General features: G+C 45.1%; 2 protein-coding genes across 10 annotated transcripts in view; both read left to right on the top strand.

Moving 5' to 3' along the window:
* The window catches only part of SPATA13 (spermatogenesis associated 13), a 326,208-nt gene that overhangs the window by 257,062 nt on the left and 41,977 nt on the right, over positions 1-27,169 (top strand). For 7 of the 9 annotated variants that reach the window (XM_048845931.2, XM_075127435.1, XM_048845903.2 and 4 more), the window contains 2 exons: positions 13,708-14,070; positions 17,672-17,816. In XM_048845931.2, the coding sequence (XP_048701888.2) occupies positions 13,708-14,070; positions 17,672-17,816 (508 nt within the window). The remainder of the gene's footprint in view (positions 1-13,707; positions 14,071-17,671; positions 17,817-27,169) is intronic. The other 2 variants (XM_048845942.2, XM_048845953.2) reach the window with 2 other exon arrangements.
* LOC142069421 (uncharacterized) lies at positions 646-2,458 on the top strand. Its single transcript, XM_075120423.1, has 2 exons — positions 646-1,511; positions 1,900-2,458. Exons 1-2 carry the CDS (start codon positions 932-934, stop codon positions 2,439-2,441), a joined length of 1,122 nt encoding a protein of 373 aa, XP_074976524.1. The 5' UTR covers positions 646-931; the 3' UTR covers positions 2,442-2,458.

The following is a 27,169-nucleotide window of genomic DNA, read 5'->3' as shown; positions in this document are numbered from 1 at the left end:
AGTTATCACAATGGGTTTGTGGGAATAAGAAGGTTCATACATTTTGACACATTACTAAATACACACTAAAATTCGTATTTAAGTTATCAGAACTGTCAGGTAGCTACATAAATAACATTTGGGTTTTTTTCTGTTGGTTTGTACAGTACATGAGTGTCTGCTGTGAGCCTTTTGTCATGTACGTGAGGATGTGAAGGATTATCTACTGCAAGTTTTCAGTGAAAACATTCAGTTTTGAAACTTCTCAAACTGTTCTCATCTGTTTGCTACCCACTCTCAGTCAGCAGTTTTATCTTTAGTTTAGTTTACTAAACCTGCTTATAAGTTGCCATCAGAAATTAATCTTTGTTTTTTTACATAGGCATTATTAGATTTTTATCTCTAGAATCATAGAATATCAGGGTTGGAAGGGACCCCAGAAGGTCATCTAGTCCAACCCCCTGCTTGAAGCAGGACCAATTCCCAGTTAAATCATCCCAGCCAGGGCTTTGTCAAGCCTGACCTTAAAAACCTCTAAGGAAGGAGATTCTACCACCTCCCTAGGTAACGCATTCCAGTGTTTCACCACCCTCTTAGCCCTGGTCTACACTAGGACTTTAGATCGAATTTAGCAGCGTTAAATCGATTTAAACCTGCACCCGTCCACACAATGAAGCCCTTTATTTCGACTTAAAGGGCTCTTAAAATCGATTTCCTTACTCCACCCCTGACAAGTGGATTAGCGCTTAAATCGACGTTGCCGGCTCGAATTTGGGGTACTGTGGACACAATTCGATGGTATTGGCCTCCGGGAGCTATCCCAGAGTGCTCCATTCTGACCGCTCTGGACAGCGCTCTCAACTCAGATGCACTGGCCAGGTAGACAGGAAAAGAACCGCGAACTTTTGAATCTCATTTCCTGTTTGGCCAGCGTGGCAAGCTGCAGGTGACCATGCAGAGCTCATCAGCAGAGGTGACCATGATGGAGTCCCAGAATCGCAAAAGAGCTCCAGCATGGACTGAACGGGAGGTACGGGATCTGATCGCTGTTTGGGGAGAGGAATCCGTGCTATCAGAACTCCGTTCCAGTTTTCGAAATGCCAAAACCTTTCTGAAAATCTCCCAGGGCATGAAGGACAGAGGCCATAACAGGGACCCGAAGCAGTGCCGCGTGAAACTGAAGGAGCTGAGGCAAGCCTACCAGAAAACCAGAGAGGCGAACGGCCGCTCTGGGTCAGAGCCCCAAACATGCCGCTTCTATGATGAGCTGCATGCCATTTTAGGGGGTTCAGCCACCACTACCCCAGCCGTGTTGTTTGACTCCTTCAATGGAGATGGAGGCAATACAGAAGTAGGTTTTGGGGACGAAGAAGATGATGATGAGGAGGTTGTAGATAGCTCACAGCAAGCAAGCGGAGAAACCGGTTTTCCCGACAGCCAGGAACTGTTTCTCACCCTAGACCTGGAGCCAGTACCCCCCGAACCCACCCAAGGCTGCCTCCTGGACTCAGCAGGCGGAGAAGGGACCTCTGGTGAGTGTACCTTTTAAAATGCTATACATGGTTTAAAAGCAAGCATGTGAAAGGATTACTTTGCCCTGGCATTTGCGGTTCTGCCTTTGCAAAAGGTTTCTGGGGAGGGCAGCCTTATTTCGTCCTTCATGGTAGGACACTTTACCACTCCAGGCCAGCAACACGTACTGGGGAATCACTGTAGAACAAAGCATTGCAGTGTATGTTTGCTGGCATTCAACCAAAATCCGTTCACGCGGTGGGAGGAGGCAAAATGCGACCTTGTAACGAAAGCACATGTGCTATGTATGTAATGTTAACTTTCAAGGTTTACCCTGAAAGAGTGTAGCCACTGTTTTATAAAATGTGTCTTTTTAAATACCGCTGTCCCTTTTTTTTTCTCCACCAGCTGCATGTGTTTCAATGATCACAGGATCTTCTCCTTCCCAGAGGCTAGTGAAGCTTAGAAAGAAAAAAAAACGCACTCGCGATGAAATGTTCTCCGAGCTCATGCTGTCCTCCCACACTGACAGAGCACAGACGAATGCGTGGAGGCAAATAATGTCAGAGTGCAGGAAAGCACAAAATGACCGGGAGGAGAGGTGGAGGGCTGAAGAGAGTAAGTGGCGGGCTGAAGAGAGTAAGTGGCGGGCTGAAGACAGGGCTGAAGCTCAAAGGTGGCGGCAGCGTGATGAGAGGAGGCAGGATTCAATGCTGAGGCTGCTGCAGGACCAAACCAGTATGCTCCAGTGTATGGTTGAGCTGCAGCAAAGGCAGCTGGAGCACAGACTGCCACTGCAGCCCCTCTGTAACCAACCGCCCTCCTCCCCAAGTTCCATAGCCTCCACACCCAGACGCCCAAGAACACGGTGGGGAGGCCTCCGGCCAACCAGCCACTCCCCCACAGAGGATTGCCCAAAAAAAAGAAGGCTGTCATTCAATAAATTTTAAAGTTGTAAACTTTTAAAGTGCTGTGCTTAAAGTGCTGTGTGGCATTTTCCTTCCCTCCTCCACCACCCCTCCTGGGATACCTTGGTAGTCATCCCCCTATTTGTGTGATGAATGAATAACGAATGCATGACTGTGAAGCAGCAATGACTTTATTGGCTCTGCAAGCAATGATTAAAGGGAGGAGGGGAGGGTGGTTAGCTTACAGGGAAGTAGAGTGAACCAAGGGGCGGGGGGGTTCATCAAGGAGAAACAAACAGAACTTTCACACTGTAGCCTGGCCAGTCATGAAACTGTTTTTCAAAGCTTCTCTGATGCGTACCGCGCCCTCCTGTGCTCTTCTAACCGCCCTGGTGTCTGGCTGCGCGTAACCAGCAGCCAGGCGATTTGCCTCAACCTCCCACCCCGCCATAAACGTCTCCCCCTTACTCTCACAGATATTGTGGAGCACACAGCAAGCAGTAATAACAGTGGGAATATTGGTTTCGCTGAGGTCTAAGCGAGTCAATAAACTGCGCCAGCGCGCCTTTAAACGTCCAAATGCACATTCTACCACCATTCTGCACTTGCTCAGCCTGTAGTTGAACAGCTCCTGACCACTGTCCAGGCTGCCTGTGTACGGCTTCATGAGCCATGGCATTAAGGGGTAGGCTGGGTCCCCAAGGATACATATAGGCATTTCAACATCCCCAACAGTTATTTTCTGGTCTGGGAATAAAGTCCCTTCCTGCAGCTTTTGAAACAGACCAGAGTTCCTGAAGATGCGAGCATCATGCACCTTTCCCGGCCATCCCACGTTGATGTTGGTGAAACGTCCCTTGTGATCCACCAGAGCTTGCAGCACTATCGAAAAGTACCCCTTGCGGTTTATGTACTCGGCGGCTTGGTGCTCCGGTGCCAAGATAGGGATATGGGTTCCATCTATAGCCCCACCACAGTTAGGGAATCCCATTGCAGCAAAGCCATCCACTATGACCTGCACATTTCCCAGGGTCACTACCCTTGATATCAGCAGATCTTTGATTGCGTGGGCTACTTGCATCACAGCAGCCCCCACAGTAGATTTGCCCACTCCAAATTGATTCCCAACTGACCGGTAGCTGTCTGGCGTTGCAAGCTTCCACAGGGCTATCGCCACTCGCTTCTCAACTGTGAGGGCTGCTCTCATCTTGGTATTCATGCGCTTCAGGACAGGGGAAAGCAAGTCACAAAGTTCCATGAAAGTGCCCTTACGCATGCGAAAGTTTCGTAGCCACTGGGAATCGTCCCAGACCTGCAACACTATGCGGTCCCACCAGTCTGTGCTTGTTTCCCGAGCCCAGAATCGGCGTTCCACAGCATGAACCTGCCCCATTAGCACCATGATGCATGCATTGTCAGGGCCCATGCTTTCAGAGAAATCTGTGTCCATGTCCTGATCACTCACGGGACCGCGCTGACGTCGCCTCCTCGCCCGGTATCGCGTTGCCATGTTCTGGTGCTGCATATACTGCTGAATAATGCGTGTGGTGGTTAATGTGCTCCTAATTGCCAAAGTGAGCTGAGCGGGCTCCATGCTTGCCGTGGTATGGCGTCCGCACAGAAAAAAGGCGCGGAACGATTGTCTGCCGTTGCTCTGACGGAGGGAGGGGCGACTGACGACACGGCTTACAGGGTTGGCTTCAGGGAGCTAAAATCAACAAAGGGGGTGCCTGTACATCAAGGAGTATTTCAGGCAGGACTGCACGGAGGGTTCCAATAAGAAATGGTGCACCTAAGTTATCGTTGTTATTGGAACAAGGAGGTTAGCCTGGCCTCTGATTGATACATGGCTAGATTTACCTCGCTGCACCTTCTCTGTGAGTGACTGGAGTGTGACCTAGAGGAATGAGTCCCCTAGACAGGGGAGGAGGCAAATGAGTACAAAACAAATCTGGTCTATTTCTTGTTTTGACCCACTCCATCTATCTTTTACATCTTTGGCTGGCAGCAGACGGTGCAGAAGGACTGCATGCCATCCACATCTCATGGCTGCTCGGCAGAAGATGGTACAGTACGCCTGCTAGCCATCCCCATCTCTTGCCTGCCTGGCAGAAGATGGTGCAATACGACTGCTAGCAATCCTCATCTCTTGCCTGCCTGGCAGAAGATGGTACAGTACGACTGCTAGCAGTCCGTATCGCCTGCCTGCTCACCATAAGACGGTTCAATAGGACTGACTGCAGGACTAAAGAGAATGACCTGGTCAAGTCACTCCAAATGTAGTCCCTGCGCCCATGTCTGCCCAGGCGCTCCCAGCCGACGCGGCCAGGAGCACCTCGGACACGATGAGGACGACTACCAGTCGTATTGCACCGTCTGCTGCCAGAAGGCAAGGGGTTACTGCTACTGTGCAGCAAAGCCGTACCGCGTCTGCCAGCACCCAGGAGACATAGGGTGACGGTTACCTGAGCGGGCTCCATGCTTGCTGTGGTATGGCGTCTGCACAGGTAACTCAGGAAAAAAGGCGCGAAATGATTGTCTGCCCTTGCTTTCACGGGGGGAGGGAGGGAACGGGAGGCTGACGATATGTACCCAGAACCACCCGCGACAATGTTTTAGCCCCATCAGGCATTGGGATCTCAACCCAGAATTCCAATGGGCAGCGGAGACTGCGGGAACTGTGGGATAGCTACCCACAGTGCAACGCTCCGGAAGTCGACGCTTGCCTCGGTACTGTGGAAGCGCTCCGCCGAGTTAATGCACTTAATGCACTTAGAGCATTTTCTGTGGGGACACACACACTCGAATTTATAAAACCGATTTCTAAAAAACCGACTTCTATAAATTCGACCTTATTCCGTAGTGTAGACATACCCTTAGTGAAAAAGTTTTTCCTAATATCCAATCTAAACCTCTCCCACTGCAACTTGAGACCGTTACTCCTCGTTCTGTCATCTGCTACCATTGAGAACAGTCTAGAGCCATCCTCTTTGGAACCCCCTTTCAGGTAGTTGAAAGCAGCTATCAAATCCCCCCTCATTCTTCTCTTCTGCAGGCTAAACAATCCCAGCTCCCTCAGACTCTCCTCATAAGTCATGTGTTCCAGACCCCTAATCATTTTTGTTGCCCTTCGCTGGACTCTCTCCAATTTATCCACATCCTTCTTGTAGTGTGGGGCCCAAAACTGGACACAGTACTCCAGATGAGGCCTCACCAATGTCGAATAGAGGGGAACGATCACGTCCCTCGATCTGCTCGCTATGCCCCGACTTATACATCCCAAAATGCCATCGGCCTTCTTGGCAACAAGGGCACACTGCTGACTCATATCCAGCTTCTCGTCCACTGTCACCCCTAGATCCTTTTCTAGCTTCCCTGAAAGTTAGAAAAATGATGCAGATTATTTTTATTTTTAAATAACCTTTTCAATGAAAATACTAAGGCTAAAGGCCCAGTCCATTATAACTTTTAAATTAGTTTGTAACTGGTTAGGCCATATAGGATATGCTTTACACTTCTTGAAATTCTTGTTCTACCTAAAAACTTGAGGGACTGTAACAGGGTGGCATGCCTGTAAGGCTGGAAGGCCTGGGGCTGGTCAACCCTTATTACTAAGGAGTCACACCTGTACTGTGTTAGGAACCTGATGGGGCCTGATGAAGGACAGCTAATTCCTCTGTAAAGGGCAGCAGGAAAATGCAGGGAATGATCAAGGATCAGAGAGTGTTAGAAGTGAGTGGACTCTAGCGGAGAATAAAGCCTGGGAGTGGCCTGCCAAAGCAGAAAAGGCCCCAGGCAGGAATGCCTGGGAGGAGGAAGAGAAACCTTTGTTTTGTGTGGACTTTTGGATGGACTTTGTTCTGGGATTTTAAGTTCTGTGTGGAGTTCATTTTATATGAATAAACCCAGTCCCCAAGGAGGGGTATTTTGGACAACATAAAGCCTGTGTGACGTTTTATTTGCATAGTCCAAGATGAAAAACTGAGTCAGGCTGCCTGTAGCACGACTCTAGGTCATATAAGGTGGCATACAGGAGGTGGCTGTCTTGTTAAAAGGCAGCAGGTTTAAAACGAAAGGAAGTACTTCTTCACACAATGCCATCAACCTGTGATACTCATTGCCAGGGGATGTTGTGAAGGCCAAATGTGTAACTGGGTTAAAAAAAGAATTAGGTAAGTTCCTGGAGGATAGGTCCATCAATAGCCAAGATGGTCAGGGATGCAACCCCATGTGCTGGCTGTCCTGTAGGCTCTGATTGCCAGAAGCTGAGACTGGATGTTAGGGGATAGATCACTTGATCATTTCCCTGTTCTGTTCATTCTCTTTGAAGTATCTGGCATTGGTCACTGTTGGAAGACAGGATACTGGGCTAGACGGACCATTGGTCTGACCCAGTATGGCCATTCTTATGTCCTTATGTTGTAACATTAAAGGTATTTATTTACATTCATGCTATCATGACTGACAACTAGAAAAACAGTCGAAAACAGAGTCAATTTTCCTTTGACAATTAATAATACCTGTGATGGGGTAATACCAGACCCTCTGATGCTCCCTGCTGGAGGCCTCATGGCCCTGCCACACCCCACCCCAAAAGAGGGCAGTGGAGAAGGTCCTCCAAGCTGCCTGAGGGGGCTGTGTGGAATACAGCCAATCAAGGCCCAGCAGCCTAGTATAAGAATTGCTGTATGGCTGCCAGAGGGAGTTCAGTTCTTTGCTGGAGCTGTAGGAGTGTGGATGGGGTATGGCTGGCTGATGGAGCTACAGAACCTTGGACAGGGCAGCACTGCCAGAAGCCAGGGAGAGCGAGAAGGAGCCTTGAGCTGGTTCTGAGACTCCATTAGGACATGGCCCTGAGGTAAGGGTGAAGATGGCACAGGGCCGCGGGGAAGTGGCCCAGGGAATTAGAGAAGCCGTGTGACATAGTTAAAGGGACACAGCAGGTGACTACTACCTACAGGGTCCCTGGGCTGGGACCTGGAGTAGTGGGCAGGCCTGGGTCCCCCCAACCCCACCATTAGCCTCTGGAGGAAGTGGCCTGGACACTGAGGCAACCCACAGAGGGAACTGAACTATAGTGGCCCAGCTGGAGAGCTGTAACCAGGAAGCTCCACAGGGCGACTACATTGTCTCCAGGGCGGGAGCCCTGGGGCACTGCTCTATCCCATAGCAGGGACTATCTGAGAGAGAGAGTGCAGGCAAACGCACTTGGCCAAGGGGACGCTCACGAGAGGTGAGTGTACCCCATTACAGTACCATTTGATTAGCTTTGTAAATCTCCGCACATTCATCAACACAAACAGCAATATTTTAGAAGGTACAAAGAATAGCTACATGTGCATGGGAGTCAAAGTAAGAGGAAACTGGAAATGAAAGAGGCAGAGTTTGAAACAGCTAAGGCCATGTCTACACTATCACTTATGTTGGCAAAACTTATGTCGCTCAGGGATGTGAAAAAACCGCTCCCCTGAGTGACATGAGTTTCACCAGCATAGGTGGTATTGTTCACAGCGTTCTGGCGGTGCGAGAGCTTCTCCTGCCAACATAGCTACTGCTGCTCATTGGGGGTGGTTTAATTATGTGGATGGGAGAGCTCTTCTGTTGGCATAGAACGGCTACACGAGAGATCTTACAGTGCCGTAGCTGCATCAGTACAGCTATTCCACTGTACGGTCTCTACTGTAGACATCGCCTAAGAGAGTGTTAGCCAGTGCTAACTTCAGCAGTGCATCATGGAGCAAATGTGAAAATTTGGAGATACTGAAATGGAATGCTGTAATAGTTTCCTTGTGGAGCCAGACAGATAAGGCTGAGAACCGTTAATTCAATGCTCTAGTGAGAAATAGCTATGGAGTATAAGGGGAATGAACTCACAGATACACCTTGATGTTTGAGTAATAAATTGAATCCTGATGGAATCACTAATGTGACTTTAAAAGAGAATCAATTTATACCCTGATGATACCTGAAGCAAGATTGAAGAAAGGCTAATCTTTCAGAGAATAGGAAGCTAGCTGCTTCCCCACAATATCATATCTGGTAACAATAAAGACCTTTGCTGATGTTCTCAGGGCTTATGAACACAGTTATGCTGGTACACAAGTGTTTATGCTAGTATAGCTTAGTCTGGTTCAGGAACTAGAATAAGGTATGTGGCTATAAGGCACTTGTATACCAGTACAACTGTGTCTACAGTAGGTGTTTTACTGGCAACACCCCTAAAAGACAGTTATGCTGGTAAATCTTTTAAGAGTAGACCAGTACTCTCTATCACACCAACAGATCTAGCAGGAGAGGACTCATTCGGGCAAAACTCCCAGAGAAGACAGTGCACGGGACTGAATGTGTGAAGTCACTAGTTTTGTCTAAGGGTATGTCTGCACTACGGAGACTACGCTGCATTGGTAGAGTGCCATAGCTAAACTGGCATAACCCCGTAATATAGATACAACCTACACTGACTGAAGGGTTTTTTTCTGTCAGTGTAGGACCATCGCCTCCCCGAGTGATAGCAGCTACATCGATGGAAACGTTCTTCTGTCAACATAACTGCATCTACATTGGGGTTAGGTCGGCATAGCAACAGTACTTTGTGGGGGGGAGGGTGGTTCACACCCCTGACTGATGTAGCTGTGTCGACCTAACTTTTAACTGTAGACCAGGCCTAAAGAATGACTGCAGAGCTGGTCCTTACCTAGCTATAAAAGCTGAGCTAAGATTTAAGCTGCTAAAGGTCTGATGCTGATCTTGTTTACGCTGATGATAATAATAATACTTATAGCAGTAATAACTCCACTTTAGTTAGTAGAGTTATACATTGGTTTGACATTGGCAAGTGAGGTCCTAACTATGGAACTGCTGTACCTTGACCCCTGTCTGTGAGATCAGCCAGCCCACAGACAAGAGGTTAACAGTGAGATATTACATAGTCATAGAAAGTAATAACCTGGCTCTGACTTAGCAAGTGTTCATGTAGGATGGTGCATTTTTAGGAATGCTATATTGGTGAAAATATATATATATATATAAATGGAGTGTTACAAGCATTGTTTAGTTCCCCATACAACCTTTATTCTTCCACTTTAGTGCAAATAACTAGAGCTCTGCTTGAACAGTGATTATGTTTATTTATTTTTATTATCCTTTACAGTGCTTGGAAGAATCCTGGCGACTTGACAGTGTAAACAGAAATATAAGGCCCCAAAGAGCTTAATTTTAGATGTACATGATGTGCTGAGGGAAGGGAAGAGTGGACAGATTTAAGTACGGTATTTGCTGTACAAGAACAGATCTTTCAGCCTAACTCTCTAATTTTCTTTTTAAGACATTTTGGTTTTTAAACTTTGTGGGAAGGTGAAACCTCAGCACTCCAAGGAGTTAAGGTCTCCCTCAAGCTGTGCCTGCTTTAGGGATTTTCTGAATATTTCCCAACATTAGCCTTCTCCACGGGTGCTAGCCACAAGCGCTAGTGTAGAGCGACTGCCAGTGTTCTTACCATTATGTGATCTAGACCTGCTCTGAGCAAGGACAAAAGCCTTGAGCCTTCTCTACACTAGAAATACAAAACACTACTGATTCCACCATTGCTAGCACTAATGGAGCTGCTTTAGAACTAGACCAACAGTAGGAGAATTTTGGAGACTCCTGTGTGACACAGCCTTAGTGAGACCTTTAATTCCCCTAAAATGTTAAAATTCATCCAAAGGTGGTGGTTGTTTAAGTTGTACTGAAATGGTGTATAGGTGTGTGCTGGACGCACTGCATGGGGTGATTTTGACCGTACATGAAGCAGTGTGCACACCTGTAGTGCTCTTTACAAATGCTGATGATAGTAATGTGTGTGAATCTGATCTCACTTATACCAGTACAAAGCAGGAGTAACACCTTTGAAGTCAATGGAGTTGCACCCAGTGTAAATGAGACCAGGACTGGGGCCCAGTGGCCTGAGTCCTGTGCATACTGCACACACGTGAGTTATCCCACTGATGTCAAAAGTCACACTCATACTTATGCTTGCAGGATTTGGGCTGCTTGCTAGATAATGAATCCTTTATTCCCACTGGTGAGCAATTGCTTGTATGAGTCCTCTGACTAACATCAGTGGGACTACTTAGCAAGTAACTGATCACCAGTGGGAGTGAGATTATGATTTTGGTTTTGGGAGGATTATGTTCTTTGTTGTATAAGTGCTTTATGTTACTGATTACATATCTAGGCCTAAAAATAGCCGTACTTTAACATCATGTATTGGAAAACAGAAATTAAGCACTACTATATGGAACTGCTACTGTACTTTGGGTGGAGTGCTGCAAATCGTGAACAGTCTGTTTGCACAGGTTTATTGCTCAAGATGGGAGTATGACCAGCAGATTAGGAGATGATATGTGACGTGTCCTTTCCTTAGTCTAAAAGTACAAGGTCATGGAATGAATGCTTTGCTTTACTAGTTGCACTGCAAGTCTGTTCGGATGTGTTTTTCTCTAAGAAAAAAACTATGTAAAACAAAAATATAGGATGACTCAAGTCAACTCCCTGCTCTCTCAGTGTATATGTGGAGCTCTATTACCTGTGTCAGATCCTAAGGTAGGTCTTTCTAGCACCTTATTTAAATCTGTGTTCTGATGCTGCTATCAGAGGAGTAGTTTTTAAATGCCAGATCTGCAGCTGGTGCAAACTGATATAGCTTCATTGACTTCAGTGGAGCTAACCTGATTTGCACTAGTTAAAGTACTAGCCATTAGCTAGGATCTACAGATTTGTTTGAGATCAATTTCATTTGCAATAGAACTCATAGTTTACCTATTTGCTCTATTTATAATAAATTTTGCATTGTCAGGGGAATAATTTAGTGCAGAATGCTACCTGTATTGATTCCCCCCTCTTATTACAATAATCAGATTAAATATTTAGACTACAAGGAACAATTCCTTCTAGTACCTAAAATTATTGTACACAATGATGCACTCAAAGGACCAACAAAAATTGGCTGCTTAATGATGGTTGCCTTCCAAAAAGGTGGAGCAGACATATCCAAACGAAAGACTGACAAATAAGGGATTTTGCTGTTGCAGATTTCATTGTATATTTCTGGAGGCTGATACTAGATTATGCATGTGCTGTGAATATATAAAATTCCAGCAACAGAAAATGGCTGAAATGTCATGGTGCCTTGCTCTAATTGACAACCAAATATTGTATCTTAAGTGCTTTCCTTGTTTGCTGAATATGTGTCATTTCTAATCTTTTAACGTTAGCATAAACGTAATATGGCAGGCTGAAATATTTGTTAATTAGAAGTGCTGAGAAGATAGTACATATTGTCTAAATTGTAATGCAAGCTGTAATAAAAAAATGGGCTGAAGGAAAGAGAGGAAGGAAGGAAGGAAGCAAAAGTAAATAGCACAAGCTTGTGGTATGTGTGAGTTATTACAACAGAGTCCGCTAGCTCAGCAGTGATTCACTATTACCATTTTAGCCTATCTTTTTTTAAGAGCTTTCTAATTCAGCTGAAATCTCATCAGGCATCCATCCAAATTGGTTGTCAGCCAAAGACACTATTTTCCTTCTCTCTCTTTCTCTTTTGGTTCTCAGTCAAAATTGTTCAAGAAGTTAAGTTGTTTCTCTGCTACAGAGCAGAAATTATGCCATTTGGGGCAGATTCAGCACTTTTCTGGTTCTCGTGTACTATTAAAGTTGCTTAAAAGAGTTTCTGCATTTACTATGGGTCATGCAACAAAGATGGTTTCATTGAAGCAGCCTTGGTGGACCAAAATATAGGACCAAGTTATTCCCTTTGGTGTAAAAATCTGTGGAATGGGAAAATATACCTACAAAATCTTGTTGAATTGGAGGGGCTGCTGTTCTGCCACATGGTTCCCTTACTAAGACACAAAGGCCAAGGGAAAGAAGCTAAGGACACTGAACTGAATACTGCAGTTCTTTAGAACTGACATCCCTCTATGCACCTACCAAGCTTCCTGCCCCCAGGATGGGTGGTATGGCAGGTGGATGTGTTGGCCCTTCAGCTGGTTTTCTATCTTTGACTACCTGTATATGTATCTTGTGCTTGTCTTTGGGGGTGTCACAGAGCAGAACTTAATAACAAAAAACTGCTACGTTAACCCACAAGTGACTTTGCTATGTAAGCTAAGACCACTTCTACTGAGGGAAAAACACACAGACCACCTGCCCTACGAATTCTTCCACAGTTCACCACCTCAAATGCATGCAGATTTTGCCCTGTGCTAAGCTGCAGCACAGAGGATGCCTGTGGCTATATACTGTAGACAAACCAGCAGCCGAGCAGCCTTTTCTCCTCCATTCAACTCTACATCCCTTTTCTGTGCAATTTCCATGGGTGTGCTCCCCTACACACTGCCCTGAGGGCCCATAGTGTGCAACATCGTAATTTTCAGTGGGTTGATCTTAGCAATTACATTTTATATAGATGTAAATTGTTCTAAATAGAAAAATACATTATAAATCAGGCAACACAGTAAGAGTTCAGATTTCCCTTTCAAGCATCCATGCTTTGGCCTTATGGAAGTGATGAACCAAAGCCCACATTAATTCACAATGAAACTGTCCAAAATTCACTGTTCATAAAAGTAATTAACAATCTGTACGCATCGCACCAGCAGATCTACAACACTTTCAGAAAGGGGGTGAGCATGGTTATCTTCATTTTACTGATGGGAGACTGAAGCCGTAGATCCTATGACTTGGCCATTGTCACACACTAAACTCCTTGTAGAGACGGGAATAGAGCTCAGTTCCCCTGATTCCCAGACTCGGTGCTTAGTCGCTGAGTTCACAGCTACCCTTGTTAGCTGCTTGCAGTGTTACCTCTTTTAATTGAGAAAGGAAAATAGAGCAGAATAATACATTTCTGTTGAATGTTTGCATAAAACTCTCTACAAAAAGAGAATACCGTGTATCATACTTTCTGTGCAGACATTATTTTCAGGCTGTTTGTTCAGCAAATTCGGTATTTATGTCAGGGTCTGTTGCCACTGGGAAGATAATAATCCAATCATAGTAATGTTGTTAGCAATGCTCATTTGCCTAATTCATGCTTATGATTGTGGGTCATCGTTAGCCATCACATACAGTGTAATGTCTCTGTGGCAAAGTTATGTATTTAATTTGTTACTGAAGTGTCAGTTGCATTTATTATAATATGTTGTTGTTTATGGATACTGTAACACTTTTATAGCAATTTAAACCATATGCCATATGAAAAACATCTTTTAATTTTTTCTGTATCTGAAAATGCTGTGGCTTATTTGACTTGTTCACCTTTAAAAAGGTTGTTGTTGATGACCAGTGGAGTATGTCCCCATCCCAGGATGAAGAAAGGACAGATGCACAAAAGTTCACTCCCAGAAGATGGGGCTCTGGAAAAAGATCTCGGCCAAGGCCACTCTCAGACTATGGTCAGTTGGCAATCAGGAGTTTCTCAATACCAGAAGATTCAGTTCCAGTGGAGTCTCAGAAAACAGACTGTGTAGATGGTGAAAGTCAGCCTGGATTTGCTTCTGTGGAGTCTACAGCTCAAATCAGTACAGTAGGTCACCAAAGAGGGCGAAAACGAAGACCCATCTCTTTAATAGGTGGGATCAGTTTCTATGGGAACAGCCAGACAGAAGAAATAGAAGATCTGCTGACACAAGTAAGATATAAGATGTGCTCTCTGCAAACTACAAAAGACTCTTCCACTTCCTTGCCTTTATCTTCAAGCTAGAAAATAGAGTGGACATTTCCTTTCCTTTCTTCTCTTTTTCCAAGTTGACCTCTCATACTTTGTTTCACTTTCCTTGTCTCTAATTTTTTTGTAAAAAAGCCATAACATAAGATCTTGACTTTTGGATAATCTTGCTTGCATTGTAAACTAACCCTCCCCTCTTTCTTTCTTGGGACGTTATTTCCCATAGCAGTTTAAAAATGCTTATTTGTCTATAATAAAGTCACATGTATTTTTGATTAGTCTACAAGACACAGGATGCAGGATTCAAGTGAGAGGTGCATACAAATAATATTATAAATTCAATAAAGTATTCATAATCTTTTGAAACTGAGCCTCTTAAAAAGCTTTGGGTATGAACTGCTTGGGATTAGCACATGTATAGTTAAATGGATAATCCATTCAAAAACATTGTACAACAGATCAGGATCTCAGACTGGATGTCTCGGGGATTTGATAACATGAAATGGAGTCTTTCCATTGACGTTAATGGGCTGTGGCTCAGGTTCAATCTCTTTTGCTTAAATGTGTCTATGAGCAGCAGCTAACCAAAATTGATATAATATGACAGCACTTGGGTAGCTTGTGAGAAATTACTTAGTCCAGTTTCTAATTGACAGATATTCACATCAGAAAAACATTCACAACTTTATTCCTTGGAGAATTCTGCACTACTGTGCAATGCAGCATTTTTCAGAAATTAACGTTGTGCGGGCAGAATTTCCTTTCCCCCACAAAAATGGGCTGCAGTGCTGTTGGCCACCACTAGGGGCCGCTGGACCCACCAGCTCGCACATCAAGACGCTGCAGGGGGAGAGGGAGGGAGCTTTTGGGTTCCTGACAGCTGCAGTTCCCAGCATGCCCTGAGGGAAGGAGAGGGCGGTGCACAGGAAATTCGGTGCAAGCCTGGGACTGATCATCAGGCTGTTTCTCTCTCTGGAACCCTGGGCTTTGGGGCAGTGGAAGGGGGCAGAGAAAGAGGAATTGGGTTGTCATAGGGATTTCTTCAACTCTCTACTCCTGGGGGAATTTTTTTCTGTCTGTATTGTTACAAACATACTTGTTGACAGGTATGTTGAAAAAAAAAAACCAAAATAATTGAAACTGACATGATTATGTGGTGTTATTTTGACAAATAAAATTTGTAGAATTTTTCAGAATTTTAAAATACTGTGTGCAGAATTTTTATTTTTTTGGCACAGAATTTTTTGGTGCAGAATGCCCCCAGGAGTAAGTACTTGAACTGGCCCCTCTGTTGGGTATGCTAAGAGGTCAAGGAATGAATAAATTTGGGAAATGAAAGCACCTCTTTCACCCCTAGACGTAGTCTACAGCACTGAGTTGAGGCAGTGAAAAGAAGCCTGCATAGTTGTACATGTTCTACAGATAGTAAGAGAACTTTGGTCTCAAGTCCTATCCACAATGCATTCTCTCTGTTAACATGTTCTGTACGCAATGAAAAAGTTTGAGAACCCCTAGTTCAAGTAAATTAACTGAACACAGAGAAAAAATATAGCATTTCCTTTAAAAGTATTTTGAAGTTGTTAAAGAGACCTGATTGCTCTTAGTCTTAATTGTCCTCATGAGACTCTACCTCGTGCTGGGAAATTCAATACAGTGTCATTAAAAGCAAAGCCCCCACTGAAAAGAAACAATGATCCCACTCACTGTATGGGAATGCTAAAACAATGACAGGTTTTTCAGAGTTGCCTGTGAAAACTATTTTTTAACATGGATATTCTTATGTAGTCCGTAATTCTTTTGCTGTGTAGTATAATGCAGTTGTCCTTTACATTTTCCTGATCAAAAATAGCTGGATCCTCCTGTACTCTTTTCCAGCAAAACTGATTGAAATCAATAGAAGTTTTGTCTGTGTACAAACCAATGCTGCAGTCCCTAATAAAAGATCTATATTGTTTAATTAGTTCATTAAATAGTTAAATTTTTGTGTTCATGTGAGACCTTAACATTATTATCAAATCTATGCCTTCATGAATTGTAAATAAATAATAGTTGGTTTTCAAGAGGTGCTCTTTAATACTGTTAGGGCTTTAAGTCCAACCTACCTTGAAAGGTGCCCCTTATTTCTTATGACTTACCTTTACTCCCACTGAAGTTCAATGGCAGTTTTTCTGTTGCCTACAAAGGGATCAGGATCAGGGCTTTAATGATTAAATCATAATTGCCCAGGAATAAATACATTAAAAGTAATTGGCATTGCGGATATTGGGTGTTTGTTATGGAAGAATTTGGAGTTGCTTTTCTTGCTTTAGTTCAGTAGTGCAGTTCCGAGATATTGATATACCATAGAGCAAATAATTTGTAAAGAATGAAATAATAATTAGATCATATTAAAATATATCAAGATATTTTTCAGCCCTGTGTTTGGTAGTTAAATTGCTAGTTTAAATGTATGAAAAAGACTTATGATTGAGGAACACATATATCAGAACTATTTCATAAAGAGCTTTTAAAGCCTAATTTTCATGTAGCAGATTTTTTTTCTTGAAAGTGTTGAACATCAGTGGAATGTTAAAAAAGTGCTGTTAACTCATTTTGTTTTGTCAGACAGCTTCATGTGGGGGAAAAAGCTTTCAAGCAATAGTAAATCACTTGTGTCATACCAGTGGGTCAACAAATAGTTCATAGAGAGGATCTGGTGTATCTATATGCTTAATTTACAAACCTAAGAGGAAAAACAAGTAACAGACTAAGGCCATGTCTACACTAGTGAGCTTACAGCGGCACAGCTGTACCGATGCATCTGCACTGCTGTAAGATCGCTCATGTAGCCACTATGCCGACAGGAGAGAGCTCACCCGTCGACATCATAAAACCACTGTCACGAACAGCAGTAGCTATGTCGGCAGGAGAAACTAAAAGGTGCCAAATTTGTGTTAATGTAGTCCCGTTTCAAACAGGACTACATTAATATGGACTAGGTACCTTTTAGCTGATGCAACACTGTAGTTCACACCCCTCTAGTCCAGGGGCCATGCAGACAAGCTCTAAGAAAAAAACCAGGTTTAAGATTCTTTTTTGGTTTAACTATAAAATATGTTCCTTCGCAGCAGTACATTTGTCTCAAACAACATTCTGGGAAATTAATACACTGGTTGTATAATTTCTATTCTTTCTTTCTTTTCAGTGTTTCCATTCTGTTACATATTTACAGTTGGCTGACATTACAGTAAACTATTCTGAGATAAGTTAGCTACCAGAGCATTTAGACTTGGAATATTATGGAGCGAAGACTATAAAGCAGAATATACAGTGTCACTAAATGTAACAGAATGTTATGGAGTTTTCAATATAACAGAGAACCTTAATGCTATAAGATATTTACCATAATATTGTGTATGGAATGTGGTGGTCAATCAATTTAATGACTGCTTGAACTAGGGGTTCTTAGTGTCTGTATAGTCAGCTTGAGAGTGTAAGGAAACCCTGTGTCATACCTGTAGCTGTCTTTGGCTTATTGGTAGCTTTTACTTCTAATAATAATGGATTTTCTTTTTTCTCTCTGTAGCCAATAACAAGGCCACCTGTTCCAGCCCACCAAGTTCCCCCATATAAAGCTGTTTCAGCCAGATTCCGGCCCTTCACCTTTTCACAAAGCACCCCCATTGGCCTGGATCGAGTGGGACGGAGGCGGCAAATGAGAGCATCTAATGGTAAGTTTTACAGGTCTTTTTAAGGGGTTACACACGAAATATATTACAAAAATGGAGAGAATGGGCCAATTCATCAGTGCCTTGGATGGTGAGTGTAAACTTCACAGAGGATGTAAATCGATGCAAATGGTATGTTCCTGTTAGTGCTTGTCCTGCTATGCTTAAGTTACACTTGTGTTGTACACCCACTGAATGTTAAATTGTTGTAAGTTGCTCCCCTTTACCACTTGTACTCATATTTTCAATCCATGTACTCCCTGCTGCTCTCTGAAGGCTTGTCTATGTGGGAAGGTAGGCTGCATTAACTAAGGGCTTGTCTACACTGGCACTTTACAGCACTGCAACGTTCTCGCTCAGGGGTGTGAACAAAACACACCCCTGAGTGCTGCAAGGTTCAGCACTGTAAAGTGCCAGTGTAGACAGTGCACGAACACTGGGAGCTATTCCCCTCGTGGAGGTGTTTTTTTGCCGCGACTACACAGCCACATTAAAGCGCTGCTGTGGCCAGCACAGTGAAGATGTGCCATAAGATGTGAATTTAAAGTCCACTAAAGCACATTAAGCCTTTGTGTGGAGGCTCTCATTCAGAAGTCAAGAGCAGCTGCTGAAAGAGAGTGTTGAGAGGGGGATTTAATGAACTTTAACTAAGCACTTTAAATTCACACCTAGAGTTAATTCAGATTAATTTCCAATGTAGCCAAGCCCTAAATCACCAAAGGATTTGTCCCAGAGATTGGTATGGGAGTTGTAGCTGCCTACCGAAAGGATGAATGTAGTCCATGACATTTATCCAGTTTTATGTGAAGTACAAATCCTTAGAAAGGACTGTAAAATCAGATGCCTTTTTGCAGCTGTGTCTTTTAATGTCCTTTTGATTTGCCCCTTACATTTACTTTCCAGTTCTACTTATCATTAGCATTTACTTGCCACATTATCTCAAGCTGATAGCAAGAACAATAGTATCTTCTCATAAATCATTAATTTGCAGGAGATGTTAAAAGAAGCTTGGTCAATATCATCTGTATTCTTTCAGATACTAGAGAACATCCTCTGAGCAATTTTACTCATTTTTCTTTATCAAGGGCCTAAGAAGTCAAAGTGCATTCTTCACTTCAGGCCCCTTCACTTCAGTATTCTAAAGAATAGCTGCTATAAAGCCACTTGCAACCTGCACTGTACTGCTCCATACATACATGGAGTAAGTAGCATTGAAATCAGGATCTACTGTGACTGCAGTGGAAGATCTTATCAAATAGCACTTTCAGTGTTTCTTTATTAAAAATTAAGAGCATTATTCAAATAACTTTTCAGGAGCCTATATTTGTTGCAGATTCATACCAGTTCCAAGTCAAATTGTTAACTAGATCATGCAACTTTATCTAAATTCCAGGGAAGGAAGACCCTTAATCCACAAGTACATTATTTTAGCTATCAGGGTATTTACATACTGCATGCTAAAATCCACAGAAGACAATCACTGAGATGGAAAAGTAATACTAGGTAAGTATTCAAGATACCTTTAGCCTCTTCTAATGTAATTTCACAACTAGAAATGGAGAGACTGTATACCATGGGACCAGCCAATTCTCCTCTGATCACTAGCAGGTGCTCCATGGACCACAGTTTGGGAATTACTGGATGTGGTATTGAGATTGTGTGTATAAATATTACAATATTAGAGACAGTTCTAAGCGTAGAAGAATTTATAGTCCAACTTGAAATGATTAAGTAGTACATCTCTCCATGAGTAGTCCCATTGATTCCAGTAGGACTTCTCACTGAGTAAGGAACTCATCCATCGTGAGCTAGGATGGAGAAATCAGGCCTTTAAATATCACGAAGTGGGGATTTTTTTTTAACGTAATACTTTCTGTTTCATCTTTGGAAAAACAGCATTGGCTAACAAATACAGCTACCTCCGATTAATTTCTTCTTTGTTATTTTAGCTTTAGTATACCCAAGGTTTCATAAATATCAATGTTTGAGGATAACAGATTATTAAAGTAAGGATTTCTGTCATTTGGGAAAGGAGTGAAATCAAAGCAGTGCTGGTCATACCTAGATGTTACGTTAGCAAACTAGTTATAATAACTACGAAAGTCGTACGTGAATAGCTTTCTAAATCAAAGCCCTGATGGCAAGTGGGTGGAATATTAGGAGACAGCAAGAGAAATATATCTATTTTTTCTTAGGCCTGGTTTACAGTACGCGGTTATTTCGGAATTAGCCGAGTTAATTCGAAATAAAACTGATTTCGTCCACACGACCAAACTGGTTTTTTCGATTTAAAGGGCTCTTTAATCCGATTTCTGTACTCCACCTCGGCAAGTGGAGTATCGCTTAAATCGAGATCGCAGTTCCGGGTTACAGGTACTGTGGATGCAATTCGACGTTATTGATCTCCGGGAGCTATCCCAGAATGCTCCCTTGTGACCACTCTGGACAACACTCTCAACTCCAATGCACTAGCCAGATAGGTAGTAAAAGCCTCGGGAACTTTTGAATTTCATTTCCTGTTTGGTCACCATCAGCATAGTCCACCATTACAGGCGACCATGCAGAGTCCACCATCACAAGAGACCACGCAGTCCCGGATTAGCAGACGAGCTCCAGCATGAGCCGAATGGGAGGTACTGGATCTCATCGCATGTTGGGGAGACGAATCTGTTATGGCAGAACTACGTTCCAAAAAAAGAAACGCAGATATGTATGCTAAAGTCTCCAGGGCCATGACAGAAAGAGGCTACTCCAGGGACACAGAGCAGTGTCGTACAAAAATCAAGGAGCTCAGGCAAACGTACCAAAAAGCCAGGGAGGCGAATGGACGCTCTGGGTCACAGCCCCATACGTGCTGCTTCTACCGGGAGCTGCATGCAATTATGGGGGGTGATGCCACCACTACCCCACCGCTGTCCGTGGACACCTGCAAGGGGGTAGTTGCACGGAGTGAGGAGGATGAGTTATTGGAGGACAAAGAGGAGGAGGAGGACAGTGCACAGGCAGCAAGTGGGGAATCCATTTCCTCCCCTAGCCAGGAACTATTCTTAACGCTGGAGCCAATAGCCTCCCTCCACTCCCAATGCGGGCTCCCGGACCATGACCCTGGAGAAGGTACTTCTGGTGAGTGAGAGCCTGATTGGAGCCACACGATGTGGGGTGGGGGGAAACCCTGCCGCGCTGGGCTGTTCGTGTTTAGTTTAAAGGGCTCATCCCTGCTCAGAGCCTCATCGGAGCCACACGGGGTGGGTGGGTGGGTGGGGGTGTTGTGTGAAGCGATCATCCCGGAGAGCCTGCAGGCTCTCCTTTTATATGGCAAACCCACCAGGCATTGCTTGCTATGGGAAAGGAGGCCTGGCAGTTTGAAAGCATTGAAATGAATGCGGAAGAAGCAGAACACCGTATGCCCCTAGGGCTTACCATGGCTGCCTGCAAGCTGAATTCTGTTGCCTGGCCGCATGTGATGGCTTACTCACACCAAAGTGGCAGGCATTTCAGTATAAGAGGCAAAATGCGACCTTGTACAGAAAGAACATGTGCTGTGTACTATGAATTGCCTGTTTCAATGAGAAAGTGTCCCCTTTGTTCTCTAAAATGTATCTTTTAAAATACTACCCTCCCCTTTTCTCCTCCAGCAGGTGCAAATGTTTCAATGTGGCCCCTATCTACTCCGTCCCAGAGGCTGGTCCAGATTAGAAGGCGGAAAAAAAGAACTTGGGACGACATGTTCGCCAAGCTCATGCAGTCCTCCCACACTGATAGGGCCCAGTTGAATGCGTGGAGGCAAACAATTGCGGAGTCCCATAAAGCATTTGATGAACACGCTGATGTCGGTGAAATGTCCCTTGTGATCTACCAGTGCTTGCAGCACCATGGAAAAGTGCCCCTTGTGGTTTACGTACTGGCCGCCCTGGTGTTCCGGGGCCAAGATAGGGATATGTGTTCCGTCTATTGCCCTGCCGCAGTTAAGGAACCCCAGCGCATTAAAGCCATCCACAATGGTCTGTACATTTCCCAAAGTCACTACCCTTGATAGCAGCTGGTCAATGATTTCATTGGCTACTTGCAGTACAGCAGTCCCCACAGTAGTTTTGCCCACTCCAAACTGATTCCCGACTGACCGGTAGCTGTTGGGCGTTGCAAGCTTCCACAGAGCTATTGCCACTCGCTTCTCAACTGTGAGGGCTGCTCTCATTTTGGTGTCTTTGCACGTCAGGGCAGGGGACAGCAAGTCACAAAGTTCCATGAAAGTGGCCCTACGCACATGAAAGTTTCGCAGCCACTGGGAATCATCCCATACTTGCAACACTATGCGGTCCCACCAGTCTGTGCTTGTTTCCCGGGCCCAGAATCAGTTTTCCACGGCATGAACCTGGCCCAATGCCACCATGATCTCCCAGTCGCCACATCCCAATCGTCTGTGTCCATGTCCTCGTCACTATCGTAATCGCGCTGTCGTCGCTTTCTCGCCCAGTTTTGCAGGTACTGCACATACTGCTGGATAATGCGCGAGGTATTTACAATGGTCAAAACTGCAGCAGAGATCTGAGCGGGCTCCATGCTTGCTGCGCTATGGTGCCTGCACGGGTAATCCTGGAAAAAGGGCGCGAAACGTAGGAGAGCAGAGTGCAGCAGAAGAGGTGCTGTTCAGTTCACGATAGCCGAAAAAAGGCGGGAAACGGTTGTCTTCTGTAGCTTTCACGGAGGCAGGAGCCCAGGACAGACAACGTGGAGAAGCTCGGTAGCGTGGCAAGAGCGGGAGAGCAGAGTTGGCGGCGGAAGCTGTGCTGCTCGGTTCACGATGGCCGAGCAGAGTTGGCAGCGGAAGCGGTCGATGAAGAAGAGAAAGAGTAGATACTTATGGAAATTACATAGAAAGATGAGAGGAAATGCGGATTCATAGTACCAGGAGAGAAGCAGTGCACCATACTACACCATCTGCTGAAAGCAGTATGGCGTCTGCACGCCAAAAAGGCGCGAAACGATTGTCTGCCGTAGCTTTCATGGCGGGAGGAGCAACTGATGACACACACCCAGAAACACTCGCGAGAATGTTTTTGCCCCATCATGCACTGGGAGCTTAACCCAGAATTCCAGTGGGCGGCGGGGACTGAGGGAACTGTGGGATAGCTACCCACAGTGCACCACTCCGACATTCAATGCTAGCCTCGGTACTGTGGACACACTCTGCCAAATTCACGTGCTTTAGTGGGGACACACAAGACCGAATGTTTAAAATCGCTTCCGAAAATTCAGTTGAATAATTTCAAAATAATTTCGTACTGTAGACGTACCCTTAGTTACAGGAAAGTTTTATCTTATGTTACCTAATGTAAAATTATAGGCATAGTTAGGGGTGAAAGTAATAAGAAATTCTTACTGGTACGGGGGCCAGCCTAGGCCAGAAAGGGTGGGGCTGGGGAGGGTCAGCCTCCCTCAGCCAGCCCATCTGCGCTGCCCGGCCCGCACCGCCTGGGGCTCCAGTGGTGAATGAAAAGGACCTGGGGCTCTGGACGCTGCTGCAGTAGCGGTGGCAGCCAGGAGCCCCGGGCCCTTTTAAATCGCCAGCCCCGGGGGCAGCGTGTGTGTGTGCGGGGGACTGACGTTAAAGCACTGCTGCAGCGCTTTAACATCGTTGCCCCTTTTGCCTCCACCCTTGGTGGCCCTGCTAGTAGGGTCCCTAAGGGGTGGGGGGAGAAGGGGCTGTGGCAGTGCTTTAATGTGGGCTGTGTACGGGCCAGTACCAACTTCTTACGGGTACATAAGAAGTACCGGCCCATACCAGCTCACTTTCACGCCTGGGCATAGTGTACACCCACTAAAGCTGTTTTTTGGGTCTCTGATATGCAAGTAGAGTTGATGTTCTTGTTAGGGGCAGCAGGAGAATGTTTGGTGGTAATTTAGATTCAATATTCAGAATTTCCCAACAGACTTGACTCTTGTTCGATTTGGAGTTACAGTTAATGCTAGCTGGACACAAGAGGATTTAAATGACAACTCTTCCTCACCCCCGGCCAATCAGAGTTTCATGGTGGGGTGGGCTACTGTGCAGGAAAAAGATGGAAAGTAAAGGAAAATAAGGTTCTGTCAGGACAATACCACAAATATTGGGAAATGGTCAGGCAGTGGTTGCAGAGAGTTTTTTAAGTAGTTCCAGTGAATAATGGAAGGTCACATGTTTAATTTGCAAATTTTTTTACATATTCTGATATTTTCCCTTCTCTTAAATTGCTGAGGCCATAGACTGAACATTTGAGTGGAATTTGGTTAGATGAAACCTACACCTCTACCCCGATATAACGTGGTCCTCAGGAGCCAAAAAACCTTACCACGTTACAGGTGAAACCGCATTATATTGTGGTAGAGGGATTAGAGTGTACAAAGAAATAATGTTTTTTGAAATTTTACTAGGAAAGATATTTTTATTCTTTCAGGATAAAAATGTTTGTAAACTTGCAAACTAAATAATTTTTGTTAGTAGGGGCAGAGGGTCTCGGGTGGGGGCACGGGAGGGAGGCAGGAGCTGAGTGTAGTGGCGGCGGCAGCGGCGGCAAAACTGTCCAGCCCGTCAGAGTGCGCAGCACCCCTTGGCCAGGGCGCGGGAGGGAGGCAGGAGCTGAGCAAAGTGGCGGCAGTGGTGGCAAAACCACCCAGCCCAGCGGAGCGCGCAGCAGCCCCTGGCCAGGGCGCAGGAGTCGCAGAGCCGGAGCTGCAGCACGGACCCGCTCCCTCCAGCTGCAGGCACCCGGGCTGGGGCATGAACTTCTAGCCATGAGCCGCCCCCCGGATCGCTGCAGCCTGGCCGAGCCCCGCTGCGCTGCCCCTGCCCGTCTGAATCGACCCCTGTTCCCCTTTCCCCTGTGGCCCCATTATCCAACCCCTCGGCCCCAGCCCAACATCAATGCAGCTTCCTCCTGAGAAGGAACACTTCTCATGATGTTGTTTCATTCGGGCAACCAGGCCTTGCATTTCTTTGTTGCACTGCTTGCATTTTGCATGCATGCCTGTCTTACCCATAGGTAGAGAAACTTCATTAAAATATTCCCAAACTGGGTCTCTTTTACGGCCTGCTGCCATTATAGGTTTTTTCTAGTGAGAGAATGGTATGGTAGACCTCAAATCAATGAAGGCTACACTCAGAAAGACCTCAAGACTTCTGGAATATGCTGCTCAAACAGTTCCACTTTTTTTCTACTGCCTGTCCCTCCCTTATCACATTTATCTCCAGACTTCTTCTCATTGTCCTGATCTATTCCGCACCCAACAATCTTATATTCATTGAACTTTTTGAAATTTTGCACTTTTAGAGAGAGGTAAGGGATTGACTCTGTGTACACAAATTTGCAGAGGGACAATAGGGTTGAGGTCTGTTATTTCTCAGCTCTCTATATTTATTTATTTATTTAAAACATTTTTGCTGTTAACAAGCATGTTTCCTCTGGAGAGACAAATCCACCATTTGAGAACTGCAAAACTAAGTATCTCTGATGGTATCGTCTAGACTGAGCACTGAGTCCCATTGGTGTGACAAAGTTCCTCCTCTACCTTGGTGGCTCTTGCGCTTATTGGTGGAGTTGCTCGCCTTGGAGCTTCACGGCAGCCCTCAGCTTGGCCGTTTTTCTGAACCTACAGTCCAAGTCGACTCCTCCTGTGTCTGACCAGGAGTTGGGAGGATTTGGGGGGGGCAGCCCGGGCCCGCCCTCTACTCCAGGTTCCAGCCCAGGGCCCTGTGGAATGCAGCTGTCTAGAGTGCCTCCTGGAACAGCTGTGCGACAGCTACAACTCCCTGGGCTACTTCCCCATGGCCTCCTCCCAACACCTTCTTTATCCTCACCATAGGACCTTCCTCCTGGTGTCTGATAATGCTTGTACACCTCAGTCCTCCAACAGTCCGCGTTCTCACTCTCAGCTCCTAGCGCCTCTTGCTCCCAGCTCCTTACATGCGCACCACAAACTGAAGTGAGCTCCTTGTCTGTAGGCAAGGACTGGCCTGTCTCCCAAGACTTGTGAGAGTGTTGGGTCATCCTTTACGATAGGTTGTAGATCCTTAATAATGAGTTGGAGGGGTTTTAGTTGGGGGCTGAAGGTGATCACTAGTGGCGTTCTGTTATTTTCTTTGTTAGGCCTGTCCTGTAGTAGGTAACTTCTGGGAACTCTTCTGGCTCTATCAATCTGTTTCTTTACTTCCACAGGTGGGTATTGTAGTTGTAAGAAAGCTTGACAGAGATCTTGTAGGTGTTTGTCTCTGTCTGAGGGGTTGGAGCAAATGCGGTTGTATCGCAGAGCTTGGCTGTAGACGATGGATCGTGTGGTGTGGTCAGGGTGAAAGCTGGAGGTATGCAGGTAGGAATAGCAGTCAGTAGGTTTCCGGTATAGGGTGGTGTTTATGTGACCATTGTTTATTAGCACTGTAGTGTCCAGGAAGTGGATCTCTTGTGTGGACTGGACCAGGCTGAGGTTGGTGGTGGGATGGAAATTGTTGAAATCATGGTGGAATTCCTCAAGGGCTTCTTTTCCATGGGTCCAGATGATGAAGATGTCATCAATATAGCGCAAGTAGAGTAGGGGCTTTATTAAGGATCTACAACCTATCGTAAAGGATGACCCAACACTCTCACAAGTCTTGGGAGACAGGCCAGTCCTTGCCTACAGACAGCCCCGCAACCTGAAGCAAATACTCACCAACAACCACATACCACACAACAGAACCACTAACCCAGGAACTTATCCTTGCAACAAAGCCCGTTGCCAATTGTGCCCACATATCTATTCAGGGGACACCATCACAGGGCCTAATAACATCAGCCACACTATCAGAGGCTCGTTCACCTGCACATCCACCAATGTGATATATGCCATCATGTGCCAGCAATGCCCCTCTGCCATGTACATTGGTCAAACTGGACAGTCTCTACGTAAAAGAATAAATGGACACAAATCAGATGTCAAGAATTATAACATTCATAAACCAGTCGGAGAACACTTCAATCTCTCTGGTCACGCAATCACAGACATGAAGGTCGCTATCTTAAAACAAAAAAACTTCAAATCCAGACTCCAGCGAGAAACTGCTGAATTGGAATTCATTTGCAAATTGGATACTATTAATTTAGGCTTAAATAGAGACTGGGAGTGGCTAAGTCATTATGCAAGGTAGCCTGTTTCCTCTTGTTTTTTCCTACCCCCCCCCCCCCAGATGTTCTGGTTTAACTTGGATTTAAACTTGGAGAGTGGTCAGTTTGGATGAGCTATTACCAGCAGGAGAGTGAGTTTGTGTGTGTATGGGGGTGAGGGGGATGTGAGAAAACCTGGATTTGTGCAGGAAATAGCCCGACTTGATTATGTAAAGAGTTGTC

The sequence above is a fragment of the Caretta caretta genome, chromosome 1 (genome assembly GCF_965140235.1).
Source record: "Caretta caretta isolate rCarCar2 chromosome 1, rCarCar1.hap1, whole genome shotgun sequence".
Classification (NCBI taxonomy): Eukaryota; Metazoa; Chordata; order Testudines; family Cheloniidae; genus Caretta; species Caretta caretta.
The sequence above is the reverse complement of the archived record's forward strand: the minus strand, read 5'-3'. Positions and strand labels throughout refer to the sequence as shown.